This window comes from Danio aesculapii, chromosome 14 (assembly GCF_903798145.1).
Source record: "Danio aesculapii chromosome 14, fDanAes4.1, whole genome shotgun sequence".
Taxonomy (NCBI): domain Eukaryota; kingdom Metazoa; phylum Chordata; class Actinopteri; order Cypriniformes; family Danionidae; genus Danio; species Danio aesculapii.
Window position 1 is genome coordinate 14,259,399 of NC_079448.1, and position 20,737 is coordinate 14,280,135.

Sequence of the window (20,737 nt, forward strand, 5' to 3'; positions counted from 1 at the left end):
ATGAAGCCTCGCTTTGCCGACCACTACAAATGGGTACATACAAGGAAATCCAGCAGCATAGTCAAGGAACAGGTCAATGCAGGTGGCAGACAATGTAAACAATAAAACAAGGCAAGGGTCAAAACACGGAGAGACTAAACCAAGAAACACTTCGTACTGTTGCAGGGTTTGCACCAACAAGACTCAGCAAGGTCTGTGTGTGTGCTGTATATGGTCTATGTAATTAGTCTTCGCAGCTTCCAGCTGTGTGTATGAGTAATGAAAGGAGAACTGAAACAGGTGTGTGTGTGTGTGTGTGGTGGATGACAGGATTTGTACTTCCTATAATGACAGAATTGTTCTCCGGGTGTGGTGAATGTTCTCCAGCAATATATACAAGTTAGATTGCTGGTTATTGTGACACTAAGTAAGAAGCTAGCTGGAGTTTTTTCCCCTGACTATTTGGTTCAAATGCACAAAATGAAAATACAAAACAAAGTTGTAATATATTTTAATAACAGAGCCTTTCAGGCAGAGGTCCAGCAGGCTTCGACTACATTGCTTTGTATGTACTGTAGTTTATATTTAGTCCCAAAGAGATGACGACAGTTTTTATTTAGATTGTTATTTATTTTCAGTGTTAAAGTATTACTTTTGTGTGCCAAAAACCTTTTATCACTTTTCTATCATTCCAAAGAGGGAAACTGAATTTTGTTTGTTTTTATTATTAATTTGTACTACTTTATTTGTAACAAACAAGTAAGCTTCGGTCCCATGATTGAAGTTGACACCATTTTTATTCTTAAAAAATCATTTTGCAACAACTTTGTAAAAAAGACTGTTCCATGCACATTTATTTTAACTACACTAAGGGCTTTATCTACACCATTTTCTCTTCATCAGATTTTTGTAATTTTGAAACTCATGTCATGATAAAATTTCTCAAAAAAAGACTCAAAACAATTTTTTTTAGACCTCATAGTTAAATTTTTCTAATATCAAAATTCATTTAACACAACACTGACTTGTACATCAAGGGTTTATTTAAAGATTTGAATACTTTAAAAAGGAACAAATTCTTCATTTTGAGATGAAAACCCATTAAAAGCAAGACATTGTTCACGTCATCCCAAATAAAATGAATGCATCTGGCTCAGCATTCACCCTTTTTGGAGATTAATATGATGTTGACCTTTTCCTCACTGCAACAAGATGGTCAGTTTAAAGAGTACATTAAAACAAGTAGATAAACCAAACATTACAAAATTGAATTACATGTAGGTCTACTTACAAAATTTTCACACACAAATTACACTCATTTGCGTATGTATTTCCATCTGTACCGCACACAGGCTTATATTCCTTGGTGCAGTGGGGCAGGTGGTATTTAATGCAGTTGGGCTGTAAATAAAGCATATACAAATAGCTGGTAAAAGACAAAAAAAAAAAAAAAGATAGAGAGCATAAGGATATATTGCTCAACTTACCACTGTAGGACAATCATCAGCTGCTGTTGCCATGGCTGTTTATAAGAACGTAGAAGCAAAAAGCAATTATTAAAGTTTTTTCTACACAACTATAGCTTAAACTTTCAAGTAATGACTAAACATAAAAACAACATTACTTTTGATACAAAACATGCTGGAAACATCCTAAATGATGTTCCTTTAAAGTCAAAATTAGTTTTCAAACTCACCTGACAAACAAAGTAGAAGAACAATCTGCGCCAGCATTGTGGTTTGTTTACAGAGACGTGTTGAGAAAGTAATTAATCACTTTCAGAGGCAGTGAGCTCCTTTTATTGCACTTTATTTCCCACCCACAGACCAGAGTGGGTTCATATTTAGTTCTTGTGTAAAACTTCCAATGGGTGGAGTTTATGTGAATGGTTAAAAAATTAAAAAAAAAAAAAAAAAAAATATATATATATATATATATATATATATATACTGTATGAGATACATTCATACGTTCATATAATTATTAATCATGTAACCCCCCGTTCCCCCCTGTTGCTACACTACTGTGTATATATATATATATATATATATATATATATATATATATATATATATATATATATATATATTCATTCAATTTCTTTTCAGCTTAGTCCCTTTATTAATCTGGGGTCACCACAGCAGAGTGAACCACCAACTTATCCAGCACGTTTTCATATGTTGATGGAAGATAATATTACATATAGCCTATATAAATCTTAACAATTTAAAAGGGGAATAAACTATCAAATATTTGACAGCCTTTAAATTACAGATTATCATATACATTACAGTCTTTATTTTTTTTAAACGTCTTGCCCACTAAGATCATTAAAAACTGACAAGAAAAATATCACCAAAGGGCACTGAAAAGAAGTCTCTGTTTCAACCCACAATTAGCTTTGAATAACTTTTTTTAAGATACTGCAGAATAAACAGTTTGAGATTGATTCAGCATTTATAGTAAGAATTTAGAGTAATGTCTCATTCCATTGTGACACTGTTCTGGTCAATTAAATAACAAAACATCAATTAAATAACAAGTAATCAATTGATAAGTGGTATAAATAAAATATGAAAAATATATAATGATAAATTTTACAAATTGCTAATCATTTTAAAGTAGTAGGAAAAAAGAGCACACAAAGATAATTCAACAAAATATAATTTAACTTAACATAATATAATATATGAACAAAATATAATTGCTCGAACAGCTATGACATTACCACAGTAGATAAAATTGTTGATAAAATGCTTCATAAACAGTTGTAAACAAAATTCTTGCCAGCTCTTCTTACAGTCTGTTGACCAAACTGAAATTGAAATTCAGCTGTTTGTTAAATTTCAGCTTCTATGCTGGTAGTTGCAGCCCCTAGATGGAGAACTAACAGATACTTTTAGAGATAGTAAGCTAGAAAGATAAAAAAAAACTTTTTAGATCTGCAGCAATAGAATTACTTAATAAAATGGTAATAGATCAGTGAGTGTCATTCTCTGCCAGAGATGGCAATTTGTTCCTGGGTGTATGTGTGTGTAGGTTTTCATCATGACTTTCTTGTTTCTAAATTTATGCATTTTATATTGTGGTACAGTGTATTCATGTACATGTGGAATCAATTTTAGTGATGGACTGCTAAATTTCCTCTCTGTGAAACTAACTTACATTTGTAAAATGTATTTATATTAATAAAGACACCTTGATCTTGAAATAATGATCTTATTGTCCAGTCACAGAATGAGGAAGTGCCTTGCCCATTGTTTTTATCAGTGTTGTCAGTTTATCAAAGTCATGAAGATTATCAAAGTCTGTTTCATATTTTGTCGAATTACATTTACATTGTGTTCCACACTATTATGCAAGTGACAACAGTAGAAGTTTAGTAATGATTTGTTAAAAAATGTGATGACCTTGAAAGTGGAAAATATATTTAATCCCCTTCTTGTACAACTACATTTTTGGCCTAAATTCAGAACCGTTACTTGCCATTTTAATTAGAAGTGCCATACAGGGCATTGATTCAATAAGTTAAATTGTTTTCTGATATCAAGTTCAAAAATGACCTAGAAATGGTAATTTTTAACAATATGCAAATTTTTACCCTTAAATAGCCATTGAACCAGAAGCTCCTTGATGCCCATATTTGGAATGATTGTGAATATTAATAAACTCTGCGAATGTACTCTGAAAAAAAATTGCAAAATAATCTTCATTTACTTCGATAATATTTTATTTGTCAAAAACAATTAACGCATAAATGTAGTGTAAGGTCCACCCAGTTGGTCCAGTGGAGGTGTCCACTGGTGGATGAAGGTTCAATGCCTGTTCGGTCTTTCCAGTGCACAATGTTGATTTACTTTAAATTTAACTCACATCTGACTCCAATTTGAATATGAGGTGGTTTAGAACATTAATATATTTTTTCTTTTGTTTTATCTGACTCCAATCATAAAACATTAAGATTATATCAATATATAATTTAGATAAATGTTTGAACCTTTTATCTTCACTCGTAACTATCACATTTGTTCATTCGGGTGCTCATGTCGCTCAGAGAAATAGCCCCGGCTGTAGGCATCACTCACGGTCACACTCTTGTCAGTCTTGAATACTAAACAGAGGTAGATGACTACTACTTTTAGATGGCCGCTCCCATGCTTGCTCAGTCTACAGTATTTTTGATTAGTCCTCCTCAGATATACACCCTTGAGTAAAGACATTATCATTTCCAATCAGAGGTTAGGGCCATTATTATAAATGTAACCGACTACTGTACTCTATAATAATTTTGGTTTAGCCAAGCCCATGGTTTCCCATATACACTTAATTTAGAATAACATTACTTTCAAACCAGGGTCGGGTACCCTATCTAGGTTAGTCGTGCAACTCCTTGTTTGTCCTAGATGAAGTTAACGCCCTTTCCATCTAAGTACACTTGAATCAATACCAAGAGTCAGTCGGATCCCTAAAATACAATTAGTGTGCCCAATGCTCCATCTCAACTGGATTTTAGTCCATCTACTGACCTGACACAGGAAGTGCGGAAACAAGGATACAGCGTAATCTAATAGAATGAATAATTACAGAGTAAGCAAAATGTGTTCAAACATAACAATTTAATAGTCAGGTAAATGTGTATTATGCCAATTCATTCAGTCAATTCATAAACGATCAATATAAGACATCAATTTCTCAAAGATAAATCCAAGATTAAAAGATGCATACCTGACTTCAAAATATACGTAGCATGGAACATAAAGTTCCACACTATGGGCTGATCTGGATAACAGATTTGCCCTGAACATTTAGAAACTTTCCCTTAAGTAGTAAATCCAAGAATGCCCTCAAGGAAAGGGGTGTGTGAATAACAAAAGACATTTGCATTTAGTGGAAGAGTTTCTGCCTATAGGAAAGGCACACCCTTCACAGTGGTTCAAAAGATACCTGAAGTTACATATCTATTGTTTTGATTATGTCTATTTTTGAGGAAATGAGACAATTGTACCAGTCGCACTGAGACATTTCAAATGATATCAAACATGATAGATATAGTGACTTGGGTTGATTTAGAACATTCCGACTTTGAAATGACCATTCTGTATGAGTACAGTATGTAGAGAGGGTGATTGAACAAATGGTTGCAGGGGTGCTTCAAATGTAAATGAAGGCCCTGGGAAGGCTCTTTCTGGAACAGACACAGGACATTCACTATTAATAGTAAGGACAAGGAGTGACAGGATCTCATCAATAGACTTGGAAAGACTGGAAAATAACTCAGATAAGGCCTCTGCTGCAGAGTCAGTGAACTACTTGGGACTCAGCTCATCAGCTTTGAAATGGAGAGCAAGGTACTCGTGCTTGCCTCTGTGGCCATACCGAGCAGCCAGAGCCTCAGGGATGGTCTCCGTGGCCAAAATCTTGAGCAATCTGCTCAGGAACAGTTCCTGTGTAAAGAACTGACTGCGCAGATCGTTAGACTTAAGTTGACTGGCATCGGTGGACACAACATGGAAATAAGATAGTAGGGAAGGGTTCAGACAATTCCATTTTTCCCTGCCATCTCTTTAAAATATAAACATTTATTTTACCCCAGTATTTTCAATGGAGTTTCTGTGCTAGCCTGCTGCCACTGTTAGTGTTTACACAGTCTATCATCTCATTTTATGCTTGAACAACTAAATGAATGCTTAATTTATTTAACTGAATGTATTTGAATTATTGATATAGCCACATTAACCTTTCACCGGAAGTCTACAGTTGGCTGAAAAACAGTAACTGTGCATATAGCCCATTGACTGTGGTAGAGTAGAGATACTCTGGATTAACAGGAGTGGGATCAGGTAGTGTGATGACTGTGGTAGACTTTACTGACTTGGAAAACTTTCTTGAGTCTTTTTTGGAAACAGTGCTCATGCACAGCTCATGCCCTCACTGTAAAGGCGTTGCACAATTAAGAATTGCAAAAGGTTTGTTGTTTTGTACTTGCAAAAGAACAAGTCACCCTCCTTGCTTCCTACAGTGGAGAAAGCACTCTGGCTGGTTTGAGTGTTACAATGGGTCTAAGCTATCAGCCGAGTCAAGCCCCACACCCCCCCACCGCCCCACTCCAACATAGCTTGCTCTATTCAAGTTTGATTCTGAGTGGCAGTTCATCCCCCATTATGATCGCATTCTCATTCGATGACACCAGTGACATGATGTCCATCGTGGCATTAGAGGGTGAGCTGTCATTTTCAGAGGAAGGTCTAGATCCCCTACCACTCTTTGAGGTGCTTGTGGGCCAAGACACAAAGTCCGATGCTTCAATGGGAAAGAATTAATAAAAAAATGTGTAAAAGTATTTTTAAAAGATCCATAGACATATGGACATCCATGATGTGAAATTTTACAGTTGACAGAGGGTGAATATCCTGAATGGTGAGCACTGTACAAGTCAACATTAAAGGTGCAGCATGCAAGATTGACACTCAGTGATTTACAGTAACTAGACATTGTCTTTTTAATTCAAAACACTTTTTCACCCAAGTTACCTTGCCACTCCGCAGGAACTACTGGCGATCTAGCCCTATTATTTAAAAATGGAAAACATTGTAATCCCTCACTAATTACTAAAAATGCGTTACTGCAAGAACCCAGCATTATCAATCATGTGTGATGGTGCACGCTTAGATAACAGTATCTTTATCATATGTTTAAAGAACAAGCCCCATTGACATCCTTTTCCAATGCATTGATGAAATTAGCAATTGGAAATGTCAAAAATTTTATTTTCTTCAGTTAAACAAAGAGAAATCTGAAGTCATTGCATTTGGGAATAGAGATGAGGTTCTCAAGGTGAATGCGTACCTTGGCTCTAGGGGTCAAACAACAAAAAAATAAGCTCTACATTTCAGTAGTCATGTCAAAGCAGTGACTAAATCAGCATTCTATCATCAAAAATATTGCAAGAATTATATGCTTTGTTTCCACCGAGTACTTGTTCATGCTTTTATCACCAGCAGATTACTGTAATGAGCTCCTCACTGGTCTTCCCAAAAAGGCAATCAGACAGTTGCAGCTTATCTAGAATGCTGCTGCTAGGATTCTGACCAGAACTAGAAAATCAAAGCACATCACACCTGTCCTAATGTTAGGGAAGCAGACGGACAGACAAGGTGAGTAGATTATTTACAGTGTTTATTTTCAACAGTGGAGCACGCAAGGAGAACTGATGAGACGTGACTGGAGTTTGGTGAATCTGATGATCCTTGGTGGCAGGTTAGATGACAGACACTGAAGGAGACCGAATGCACACACCAGAGGGCTTGCGGGGAAGACAGACTGACGATAAACACAAGGCAGACAGGATACCGGGAACACTGGACAGACTAGGAGAAACAGAGAGTAGGTAAGTACAATATGCTGAGATCGAAGGCTAGTGATTACCAGGAGGTGTTCACTCAGAGTCCGCTTCGTAGGAACGAGACCGGACCATGAGTGAAGTGAAGGTGTGTGCTTATATAGTGACTATGAGTGATTGGGTGCAGCTGTGTGTGGTTAATACTCAGGTGACGGTGATCGTTGCGTGATGCTGGTGGAAGAGCCTGGCCAATCTGTGACATTACCCCCCTCCCCAGGGCCCGCTCCTGAGGGCCTATACCTCCGACGCCGTGGTGGTCTACCACGTCCACGAGGTGCTGGAAACTCGGGGTGATTGGAGTGGAACTCCTCCATAAGTGCGGGATCTAATATATCTGATCTGGGGATCCAAGACCTCTCCTCCGGACCGTATCCTTCCCAGTCGACAAGATATTGCAGCTGACCACCACGACGTCGGGACCGTAGAATGTCCTTGACCTTATAGATGGACCCGACTTCCGACATCAGTGGGGGAGGAGGTTCCTCTTCATGGCCAGGCTCTGTGGAGGGAATCAGAGGGTCGTGAAAGGGTTTGAGGAGTGACACATGGAATGTGGGGTGGATTCTATATTGTGGTGGTAACTGTAACTTAAACGTGACGGGGTTGACCTGTTCCAGGATGGTGAAGGGACCAACAAATCTGGGACTAAGTTTTCGGGAGGGCAGTCGCAAGCGGATGTCTCTGGTGGAGAGCCAAACTTTCTGCCCCGGCGCATAGATAGGACCTGGAATCCTCCTCTTGTCGGAGACCTCCTTGGCTCTGCGAACTGCCCTCTGGAGATGGTGATGAGCATCGTCCCAGACCCTCTCGCTCTCCCGGAACCAGTAATCCACTGCGGGGACATCAGAAGGTTCGCCATCCCAGGGAAAGAGTGGAGGTTGGAAGCCCAGAATGCACTGGAATGGCGTAAGTCCGGTGGTAGGTTGCCGCAGGGAATTCTGGGCGTATTCCGCCCAGCCCAGAAACTGGCTCCAGGAGTTTTGATGACCGTGACAGAATGTTCTGAGGAACCGCCCCACTTCTTGGATCTTCCTCTCTGTCTGGCCGTTGGTCTGTGGATGATAGCCAGACGAGAGGCTGACGGTCACACCTAGGAGTCTGAAGAAGGCTTTCCATAGTCTGGAGATGAATTGGGGTCCTCGGTCCGAGACTATATCTTCAGGTAACCCAAAGCATCGAAAGACATGGTTGAATAGGTTTTCGGCGGTTTCTAGGGCTGTGGGCAGACCCTTCAAAGGAATCAGACGACAGAATTTGGAAAATCGATCGACAATGACTAAAATGCAGGTATTACCTTCAGATGATGGGAGATCTGTCATGAAGTCAACTCCTAGGTGTGACCAGGGGCGGTTCGGGATGGGCAAGGGATGAAGTTTACCTGCAGGTAGATGGCGAGGACTCTTCGACATAGCGCACTCTCTACAGCCTTGAACGTATCTCCTCACATCCCTCGCCATGTTTGGCCACCAAAAGCGTTGGGATAGCAGCGAGAGGGTGTTGTTGGCCCCGGGATGCCCTGTGCCCAAAGATGTATGGGTGGAATGAATCAGATCTACCCGTTGGTTTTCAGGAATGAAGCGACGATTGGGGGGACAGCCCGGTGGAGTCCTGGATTCGGGAGTGGCGACGACCGTAGGAGCGGACCAGGTGATGGGACAGACTGTGATCTGTTCTGGGAGGATCCTGGCTGGGGTCTCCATGATTTCCGGCTGATCATAAATTCGGGAAAGTGCGTCTGCTCGGATGTTCTTTGACCCAGGTCGGTAAGATATTGAGAATTGGAATCGGGAGAAGAACAGGGACCATCGGGCCTGACGAGGACAGAGTCTTTTGGCTTCTTTGAGGTACTGGAGATTTTTGTGGTCTGTAATCACCTGGAAAGGATGTTTGGCTCCCTCCAGCCAGTGTCGCCATTCTTCCAGGGCAAGCTTGATAGCCAATAGCTCTCGATTTCCGATGTCATAGTTTCTTTCCGCCGGGCTGAGCTTCCCTGAGAAATAGGCGCATGGATGGAGTAATGCTGGTGTACCATGATGTTGTGATAGGATGGCTCCCACTCCAGTGGTCGATGCATCGACCTCGACCACGAACGGTAGTTCAGGATCTGGGTGAGTCAGGAGTGGAGCTTGAGTGAAGGATTGTTTGAGGGTTTGGAAGGCTGCGGCGGCTTCGGGAGGCCAGGAGAGTTTCTTGGGTTGGTTTCGGAGTAGGTTGGTCAGCGGAGCGGTGATGAGACTGTAGTTGTGGATGAAACGTCGATAGAAATTGGCAAACCCTAGAAATCGTTGGAGTTCTTTAACAGTTGTTGGTTCTGGCCAGGAGACAACGGCAGTGACCTTCCCCTCGTCCATGCGAACCCCTCTCTGATCAATGATGTACCCCAAGAACTGAACAGATGGTAAGTGGAAGGAGCATTTTTCAGCCTTGAGGTACAACTGATGGTCTCTGAGGGTTTGTAGGACCTCCGCAACGTGGTGGCTGTGTTCGGCCTCACTCCGGGAGTAAATCAGGATGTCATCAATGTAGACTATGACGGAGATATGGAGGAACTCCCGGAGGACTTCGTGAATGAAGTTCTGGAATACGGAGGGGGCGTTGACCAGACCATAGGGCATGACCAGGTATTCGTAGTGCCCTGTAGGGGTCACAAACGCCGTCTTCCACTCGTCCCCCTCGCGTATTCTAACAAGATTGTAGGCGCTGCGGAGGTCCAACTTTGTGAATACCTTGGCGGATCGGAGTTGTTCCAGGGCCGCAGGGACGAGAGGAAGGGGATACCGGAACTTAATTGTTCCTTGATTCAGAACTCGATAGTCGATGCAAGGACGCAGCCCTCCATCCTTCTTGGCCACAAAGAAGAAGCTTGAGGCAGCGGGTGACGTGGACTGGCGGATATACCCCTGACTCAGTGCCTCCTGAATATACTCCTCTATGGCCTTAGTTTCCGGAAGGGACAACGGGTAGATCCTACCTTTGGGCATAGGAGCATCTGGAAGCAGGTCTATTGCGCAGTCCCCATGGCCGATGTGGAGGTAGCTGGGAAGCTCTCTTGGGGCAAAAAACGTCTTCGTATGCGGAGTAGATCTTCGGGATTTGAATGGATCGTTTATCGACTGGACTTTCGACAGACGTGACATAGATGGTAAGGGGTCTCTGAGGTTGAACAGGTAGGTCGGGAAAACATCTGGATCTGCAGTCCTCACCCCATCTCTTTATCTCTCCTGTGCCCCAAGAGAGGATGGGATCGTGCTTCACCAGCCACGGACGCCCTAGTATTATATCCATAGATGCGCCCTCCAGAACCAGAAATTGGATCTCCTCCTTGTGGAGCAATCCCACTTGGAGATTGATAGGTTCGCATTTACGATGGATACGTGCCTGGGAATGGATATTGTTGGTTATGGGTTGAATCTGGTAGACATGCGTCGAGGCTTCGGTGTTAAGTTGGAGGTGGCGACAGAGGGCGTACAAAATGAAATTTCCAGCTGACCCAGAGTCGATGAGGGCCGTGACTGAAACAGATACAGAAGGGGTAGTTAACTGGACATTGGTGGTGAGAGGATGCATTTTTTCAATGGGAGAACTGAACACACTCACCAAGGGACGTGCTGGACGAATGGGACAGTCCAGCCTGACATGTCCATCGGCACCACAGTACATACATAGACCCCGGGTTTTGTTGTTGCTTTTATATAGAACACAATTTAAATCAGCCTTTAGCCTCAGTAGTTAAAATAGTCAAACAACAGAACACTATTCTAGATAGGTCACGTTATGTTTTAACAAAGGTGTGTTTTGTTTTTGTTCATATTTAAATCTAAATAAATAAAAATATGCAATGTTCTCTTGGTCTTTTTTAAAATTATCAACAAAAATACAAAGCTATAAAGTATACAACAAAGCCAGATTTAAACCTTAGTAACAACAAAAGATAGAGAACAAAGTGTAATTTGTCAGTTTCATCCACACAGCATTAACATGTGTTGTCAGCCAGTCATTTCCCATCATGCTTTTGGTGAGCAAAATCAGAGGAGTGCTCAGTGCCAGAGTTTTTTGGCACACATCAGCATGACATCAAAGCTAGGCGAAGACACATAAGACACATTTCTAACTGAGATGCATCTTTCGGTGATCACCAGTGATAGATTCTGCTCAGATTTTGCTCATCTTAAATAACCAAATATACCTAAAAATCTCAACTGGATTTTGATGTCGTCCATACATGACACTTTCACTCTCCGCGTTCTAAAATGATACCAGCAAACATAAACAATATTTTTCACATATACAACATTTTAAACCATAATTTAGAAATTAAACATAAACAACAATTTTTCACTCAACGGGCCTCAGTAAAAAACAGTTTGCATCATCAGATTCAGCGCTCATATGAACCCTTTTCACAAAACTGTTATTTCACGTTTAATGCTCATCTTAAATCATTGAATATTTTAATATTTCTATTTTTTTTAAGTATGAATGTTTAAATATATTTCTGTATGTACAGTATTACATCAACTTTGCATAGTGTATGGGACAGTAAATTTTACATCGTTCTCTCTTCTGGCATCCGTTATCAGTCTTTCACAATTTTTTTCCTTTTCTGAAGGTCTTGATAACACCATTGTGGCATTTTTTCATTTATAATTTCAGCAAATAGGATTGTAAAAAAATATTTGTTGTATTCTCCCATTCACTGCACTCTTTATCCAACTATAATGACTTCTGCTATTGAGAAACTCAGATGTGGCGGGGAAGATGTGGTCAAACACTCCGCAACAACGGAGAGCAGTTTAGGAGACCGGCGGCTGAAAAGTGGGTCAATCAGGGTTATGATCAACACCTGTTTCTTCTCAGTGATTGGGTCGGAGAGACGTGAAGAGAGGAAAGAGCCAGAAACAAGGCTCAAAATGTGTGTTGATTTGCCATATGACAAAAATTACCTTAATCGTCGACCCTGCCTTCTTCTTCCTTTATACAAAACGAACTGTATTACAGTGGAAATGTGAAAAGGAGATTGATGCTCAATGTAGCTGTTGTCAGAAAAGTGTCTGAAATCTTCTCACACTGCCAGAACTTAATCATAGCAAAAATCTGAACACAATGATCATTAAGCAGTGATCTATGAACACGTTAAACCAATGAACAAAAATTTGCTTAGGATTTGTAATATCAAATTTGTCTCGGATGATCAAATCATGGCTAAAATCCTACAGTGTGAGCAGGGCTTAAGACAATGCCTTTATAAAACCAAAATATTTAGCTTAATACACATTCAAATGGTTGTCAACTACAAGTTCAAGTGTGGTTAAAAACAGAAAAGGAAAAATGTATTATAACACCAGAGAACATTCATAAAGCTTTATTTTAATATAATTAGACACATCTGAGTTTTATTTCAGTAATTTTTAAGGATAGTGTAGAATACTATTAGCACTTTTAAACACATTTAAAATATAGGAAAAATAGAAAGTAAAGCAATAGAAATTACAATATGTGGAAAAGTCTCCCTTTATCTGAAGAGCTGTTGCAATCCGTCTAACAGTTTGAATTCTGTTAGAGCCAATATAGAGATAAAGAGTTTTTGAGCCCTCATTTTCCAGACTTTTAAAGAGTTTTATCTTGGCCAAATAAACTTATTTATTTATAGCTTTCAGATTATGTATACACCTGAATTTCCAAAAGTTCCCCCTTACCTTTTGTGGTCCAGGGTTATATTTGAATTTTGAATTAAACAGTTTAGTATTAGTTTTTGGTATCTAAAATGTTGTTATAAGGCTGTATATAACTTAAATACAATGAACGTTATAACTGCATTCGTTTAATTAAGCACGGATTTCGAGTCCCTGGCTTTCTCCACGTGTCTGCATTGGTTTCTTCAGGGTGCTCCGGTTTCCCACCACAGTCCAATGCTTTGTTAGTTAATGAAAAAATATCTAGACAAGCATTTTATTTAAAAAATATTTAAATATTGTTTTGTTTTGAGAAATAATGAATCAAAATTAAGTGAGTTTTTCCTTAAAACAAGCTAAATAATTTGCCAGTGTGGTAAGTACAATAATCTTCTTTTTGGTTTGAAATAACAGTATTTTTCTTTAATTTAGGTTGATAAAACTCCTAATATTGACTTAATATTTCTGAAAACATTTTTACTTATCTAAAAAATGCTTCTTTCTAAGAATTTTTAGACATTTTAACTAAAAACAAGACAAAAACTAAGCTTTTTTTTGCAGTGGACGCTATATATTGGTGCAGATTTAATAGAAAGTACCGCTTAAGCAATTGTCACTTACTACACATGCTCACACAGAGAGCTGGGATGAAATGGCAAAAATTTGTTGTTTCCACATGATTTTTATCTGAAAGATTTCAGAAATTTCACATTGCACTGATCTTTTATCTTCAGAAACACATTTCTTCCTCCGCATACTGCATTGAAAATGTGAATGTCTAAAGGATGAGAACCTCTTTAGGTGGCTTTTCAGGTTCATGTTAAAACAATGTTTTTAAGTGTGCACATCCCATGAGGTCCCAGTTATGAACAGCAGTGAAGTGATACAGCACATTAGGTTACATGATAATGGTAACATTCCAGATTCAGGTTTAGTAGCTGACATCTCAGAAATGCAAATAAACGTAGGGTAGTCAGGATTCAGGGTTGTAGGTTCAGCCAACTGGTAGTGCCTAACTTGTATTGATATGGCACTATTGCAATATTTTACAAAAATATAATCTGCTTAATTTTGAAAAAAAAAAAAAAAAAACTTGATCACCACTAAATAAAATGATTCCTTATGATCATCTTACTCCAGAAATGACATACCAATTAATAAGTAAATCAAGCAGTAAAAGAATTATCACAAGAAGTGTAACCAATCAGAATTGCACAAAACCAAACACAAAAACTGTTTGTAAAGGTATAAGTATGTCTTTTTAACGTGTGCGTGCATGCGTGCGTGTGTGTGTGTGTGCGTGCGTGTTATTTATGTGATGTAGCAGCCTGGTTTCTCTCAAGGTTTTTTTTCCCTTCACTTTCATCAATTGGTGATGTTTGTTACTTGCCACTGTCGCCACTGGCTTGCATGGTTTGAGACTTGTGGAGCTGCGCATCTTGCTCTTAAGTGTTTGGACTTACAGCAGTGAAATTTAAACCACACTGAACTGAACTGAACTAAACGGAACTTAAACTCTGAAAACTGGACTGACACAGCTTCAGTTTATTATAGTCTTCTATGAGAAGCTGCTTTGACACAATCTACATTGTAAAAGCGCTAGATACAAAGATGAATTGAATTGAATCAAATTGAATAAAAAAAATCAGTGTTTTTGAAACTAATGAAGACAGCAGAAGTCATTGATTTATTAGAATTTTTTAGCCTGACATGTTAACGGCTGCAGAATATTTGAAATGTTTCTTAAAATATATTGTATTCAATGAGGGCAAATTTTACCCATACAGTTAAGACATATTTTAGAGCAGTAATTACAATGAAACCGTGATATATTTATCCAAGGTTATCATACCATCAGAAACGTATACAGGCCCATACATTTTCAGTTCAAGGTAAACTGTCTGTAATAGTCTGCTGATTGAGTTAAAAAGGCAAAAAATATTTAAACATATTTCAAAGAGATTTTTAAAAAGTGGTTAAAACAAAATCAGGTTTGTGAACACTGGCTGTCATGCAGTTTCCACCTTTTTCATGTATTGGTATTTTGAATAGGTAATGTATATTTATAGGTGTATTATAAATACATGTGTACTGTTTGTTAAGGGAAGCAGATGGACAAGGAAGGTGAGTGAGTTATTAACGAAGTTTATTTACAACATATAAGCACATCAGGAGAACGGAGGAGAAGTGAGTGGAGTCTGGTTGTTTGTAGAGATCCTTGGTGGCAGGTTGGATGACTGATACTGAGGGAGACCGAATGCACACACCAGAGGGCTTGCGGGGAAGACAGACTGACGACAAACACAAGGCAAACAGGATACCGGGAACACTGGACAAACTAGGAGAGACAGAGAGCAGATAAGTACAAAATACTGATATCGAGAGTTTAGTGATTACCAGGAGGTGTTCACTCAGAGTCCGCTTCGTAGGAACGAGACCGGACCCTGAGTGAAGTGAGGTGTGTGCTTATGTAGTGACTATAAGTGATTTGGTGCAGCTGTGTGTGGTTAATACTCAGGTGATGGTGATCTTTGCGTGATGCTGGTGGAAGAGCCTGGCCAATCCGTGACATTACCCCCCTCCCCAGGGCCTGCTCCTGAGGGCCTATACCTCCGACGCCGTGGTGGTCTACCACGTCCACGAGGTGCTGGAAACTCGGGGTGATTGGAGTGGAACTCCTCCATAAGTGCGGGATCTAATATATCTGATCTGGGGACCCAAGATCTCTCCTCCGGACCGTATCCCTCCCAGTCGACAAGATATTCCAGATGACCACCACGACGTCGGGACCTTAGAATGTCCTTGACCTTGTAGATGGAACCGACTTCCGACATCAGTGGGGGAGGAGGTTCCTCTTCATGGCCAGGCTCTGTGGAGGGAATCAGAGGGTCGTGAAAGGGTTTGAGGAGTGACACGTGGAATGTGGGGTGGATTCTATATTGTGGTGGTAGCTGTAACTTAAACGTGACGGGGTTGACCTGCTCCAGGATGGTGAAGGGACCAACAAATCTGGGACTAAGTTTTCGGGAGGGCAGTCGCAAGCGGATGTCCCTGGTGGAGATCCAAACTTTCTGCCCCAGCGCATAGCTAGGACCTGGAATCCTCCTCTTGTCGGAGACCTCCTTGGCTCTGCGAACTGCCCTCTGGAGATGGTGATGAGCATCGTCCCAGACCCTCTCGCTCTCCCGGAACCAGTAATCCACTGCGGGGACATCAGAAGGTTCGCCATCCCAGGGAAAGAGTGGAGGTTGGAATCCCAGAATACACTGGAATGGCGTAAGTCCGGTGGTAGGTTGCCGCAGGGAATTCTGGGCGTATTCCGCCCAGCCCAGAAACTGGCTCCAGGAGTTTTGATGACCGTGACAGAATGTTCTGAGGAACCGCCCCACTTCTTGTATCTTCCTCTCTGTCTGGCCGTTGGTCTGTGGATGGTAGCCAGATGAGAGGCTGACGGTCACACCTAGGAGTCTGAAGAAGGCTTTCCATAGTCTGGAGATGAACTGGGGTCCTCGGTCCGAGACTATATCTTCAGGTACCCCAAAGCATCTGAAGACATGGTTGAATAGGGTTTCGGCGGTTTCTAGGGCTGTGGGTAGGCCCCTGAAGGGAATCAGACGGCAGAATTTGGAAAATCGATCGACAATGACTAAAATGCAGGTATTACCTTCCGATGATGGGAGATCTGTCATGAAATCAACTCCTAGGTGTGACCAGGGGCGGTTCGGGATGGGCAAGGGATGGAGTTTACCTGCAGGTAGATGGCGAGGACTCTTCGACATGGCGCACTCTCTACAGCCTTGAACATATCTCCTCACATTCCTCGCCATGTGCGGCCACCAAAAGCGTTGGGATAGCAGCGAGAGGGTGTTGTTGGCCCCGGCATGCCCTGTGCCCAAAGATGTATGGGTGGAATGAATCAGATCTACCCGTTGGTTTTCAGGAATGAAACGACGATTGGGGGGACAGCCCGGCGGAGTCCTGGATTCGGGAGTGGCGACGACTGTAGGAGCGGACCAGGTGATGGGACAGACCGTGATCTGTTCTGGGAGGATTCTGGCTGGGGTCTCCATGATTTCCGGCTGATCATAAATACGGGAAAGTGCGTCCGCTCGGATGTTCTTTGACCCAGGTCGGTAAGATATTGAGAATTGGAATCGGGAGAAGAACAGGGACCATCGGGCCTGACGAGGACAGAGTCTTTTGGCTTCTTTGAGGTACTGGAGATTTTTATGGTCTGTAATCACCTGGAAAGGATGTTTGGCTCCCTCCAGCCAGTGTCGCCATTCTTCCAGGGCAAGCTTGATAGCCAATAGCTCCCGATTTCCGATGTCATAGTTTCTCTCCGCCGGGCTGAGCTTCCTTGAGAAATAGGCACATGGATGGAGTAATGCTGGTGTACCATGATGTTGTGATAGTATGGCTCCCACTCCAGTTGTCGAGGCATCTACCTCGACCACGAACGGGATTTCAGGATCGGGGTGAGTCAGGAGTGGAGCTTGAGTGAAGGATTGTTTGAGGGTTTGGAAGGCTGCATCGGCTTCGGGAGGCCAGGAGAGTTTCTTGGGATGGTTCTTGAGTAGGTTGGTCAGTGGAGCGGTAATGATACTGTAGTTGTGGATGAAATGTCTATAGAAATTGGCAAACCCTAGAAATCGTTGGAGTTCTTTAATAGTTATTGGTTTTGGCCAGGAGACAACGGCAGTGACCTTCCCCTCGTCCATGCGAACCCCTTCATGATCAATGATGTACCCCAAGAACTGAACAGACGGTAGGTGGAAGGAGCATTTTTCAGCCTTGAGGTACAATTGATGGTCTCTGAGGGTTTGTAGGACCTCCGCAACGTGGTGGCGGTGTTCGGCCTCACTCCGGGAGTAAATCAGGATGTCATCAATGTAGACTATGATGGAGATATGGAGGAACTCCCGGAGGACTTCGTGAATGAAGTTCTGGAATACGGAGGGGGCGTTGACCAGACCATAGGGCATGACCAGGTATTCGTAGTGTCCTGTAGGGGTCACAAACGCCGTCTTCCACTCGTCCCCCTCACGTATTCTGACCAGATTGTAGGCGCTGCGGAGGTCCAACTTCGTGAATATCTTGGCGGATCGGAGTTGTTCCAGGGCCGCAGGGACGAGAGGAAGGGGATACCGGAACTTTATTGTTCCTTGATTCAGAACTTGATAGTCGATGCAAGGACGCAGCCCTCCATCCTTCTTGGCCACAAAGAAAAAGCTTGAGGCAGCGGGTGACGTGGACTGGCGGATATACCCCTGACTCAGTGCTTCCTGAATATACTCCTCCATGGCCTTAGTTTCCGGAAGGGACAACGGGTAGATCCTACCTTTGGGCATAGGAGTGTCTGGCAGCAGGTCTATGGCGCAGTCCCATGGCCGATGTGGAGGTAGCTGGGAAGCTCTCTTGGGGCAAAAAAACGTCTTTATATGCGGAGTAGATCTTCGGGATTTGAACGGATCGTTTATCGACTGGACTTTCGACAGACGTGACATAGATGGTAAGGGGTTTCTGAAGTTGAACAGGTAGGTCGGGAAAACATCTGGTTTTGCAGTCTTCACCCCATTTCTTTATTTCTCCTGTGCCCCAAGAGAGGATGGGATCGTGCTTCACCAGCCACGGGCGCCCTAGAATGATGTCCATAGATGCACCCTCCAGAACCAGAAATTGGATCTCCTCCTTGTGGAGCAATCCCACTTGGAGATTGATAGGTTCACATTTGCGATGGATACGTGCCTGGGAATGGATTGCGTTGGTTATGGGTTGGATCTGGTAGACGTGCGTCGAGGCTTCGGTGTTAAGTTGGAGCTGGCGACAGAGGGCGTACGAGATAAAATTTCCAGCTGACCCGGAGTCGATGAGGGCCGTGACTGAAACAGATACAGAAGGGGTAGTTAACTGGACATTGGTGGTGAGAGGATGCATTTTTTCTATGGGAGAACTGAACACACTCACCAAGGGACGTGCTGGACGAATGGGACAGTCCAGCCTGACATGTCTGTCGGCACCACAGTACATACAGAGACCCCGGGTCAGCCTCCTCTGTCGCTCAGTGATGGTGAGTCTACCAGATTCCACAATCATTGGTTCAGGTTCTGGAGGGACTACTGGCTCTGGCGAACGGAGGAGTGCTTGGGGTGCAGATGGAAGATCGTGCTGGTAGACCCTCAGACGATCTGAACAGCGGAGGGATTGTTGGATGAATTTCTCCAACCCCATGGTATCGTCGAGGGCTGCTAGCTGTAGTCGGAGGCTGGGCTCCAGTCCGAGCCAGTAGGTGGTGAGGAGAGATCGCTCATTCCATCCGCTAGCAGCAGCCAGAGTACGGAACCGGAGCGCATAATCCTGAGTGGACATGGCTCCCTGTTTGAGATGGTATAACTGTTCTCCAGCTGCTACTTCTGCATCTGCGCGACCAAAAACCTCCTTAAAGTACTTGATGAAAGCTTGAATGGAGCTGGTTACCGGCCCAGACTGTTGCCAGATGGTTTCTGCCCACCGAAGAGCCGATCCAGAGAGAAGGGAGATGAACGCGATTTTGGACCGATCTGTGGGATATAACTCAGGTTGCATGGTGAATATTAGAGAACATTGCAAAAGAAATCCATTGCACTCCTCCGCCCCGCCAGAGTAGGGCGCTGGTCGAGCCATGGGACTGGATGAGTGGGTGGACGGTGAAGAAGTGCTCGGTGCTGGTGGTGCTTCGGGAAGTGGAGTAGATGGCAATAACACTCTCTTCAGTGAGTCCACCAACTCTTGAATGGGATCGTGAGTGCTCATGCTGTTGATTGTAGAGGTCCGGTCTTCTGTTATGGGAAGCAGACGGACAAGGAAGGTGAGTGAGTTATTAACGAAGTTTATTTACAACATATAAGCACATCAGGAGAACGGAGGAGAAGTGAGTGGAGTCTGGTTGTTTGTAGAGATCCTTGGTGGCAGGTTGGATGACTGATACTGAGGGAGACCGAATGCACACACCAGAGGGCTTGCGGGGAAGACAGACTGACGACAAACACAAGGCAAACAGGATACCGGGAACACTGGACAAACTAGGAGAGACAGAGAGCAGATAAGTACAAAATACTGATATCGAGAGTTTAGTGATTACCAGGAGGTGTTCACTCAGAGTCCGCTTCGTAGGAACGAGACCGGACCCTGAGTGAAGTGAGGTGTGTGCTTATGTAGTGACTATAAGTGATTGGGTGCAGCTGTGTGTGGTTAATACTCAGGTGATGGTGATCTTTGCGTGATGCTGGTGGAAGAGCCTGGCCAATCCGTGACACTGTTTTAGTACATAAAAAGCCTAACTGGGCAAATTAGCCAATTTAGTTGAAAGCTTTGCTGGTTTATTTCACCGTCACTATACTGACTGGAATTATTGTTATAAAATGTTTGTCATTAATCAGACTTGAAAATGTAAATGGAATTAAAAGAGAAATCACCCACATAATGCACTCAAATATAGGGAATTTTCTTTTTTAAGAAGGCTCAGTCTAAAATTAAAAGCAACATGTATTAGTTTTACTTTGATTGTGATTTGATTGCTGAAAGAATCACAGTTCTTGGATTTTCACCTTGCTTTAAAACTTTTTTCAGTGTGCATAATAAAGCTCTGTTTAACGTAGTCCCTTTATTAATCTGGGGTCACTACAGCGGAATAAACCGCCAACTTATC

At 42.2% G+C, this 20,737-nt stretch overlaps 1 protein-coding gene across 1 annotated transcript; it reads right to left on the reverse strand.

Moving 5' to 3' along the window:
* Window positions 1–1,091: 1,091 nt before the first annotated feature.
* On the reverse strand, window positions 1,092–1,771 carry LOC130241027 (trypsin inhibitor ClTI-1-like). The gene is made up of 4 exons (XM_056472740.1): window positions 1,676–1,771; window positions 1,467–1,501; window positions 1,271–1,380; window positions 1,092–1,181 (listed from the first exon to the last, which is right to left on the reverse strand). The coding sequence occupies exons 1-4, from the start codon at window positions 1,710–1,712 to the stop codon at window positions 1,133–1,135; spliced, it is 231 nt and encodes a 76-aa protein (XP_056328715.1). The 5' UTR covers window positions 1,713–1,771; the 3' UTR covers window positions 1,092–1,132.
* Window positions 1,772–20,737: the final 18,966 nt, after the last annotated feature.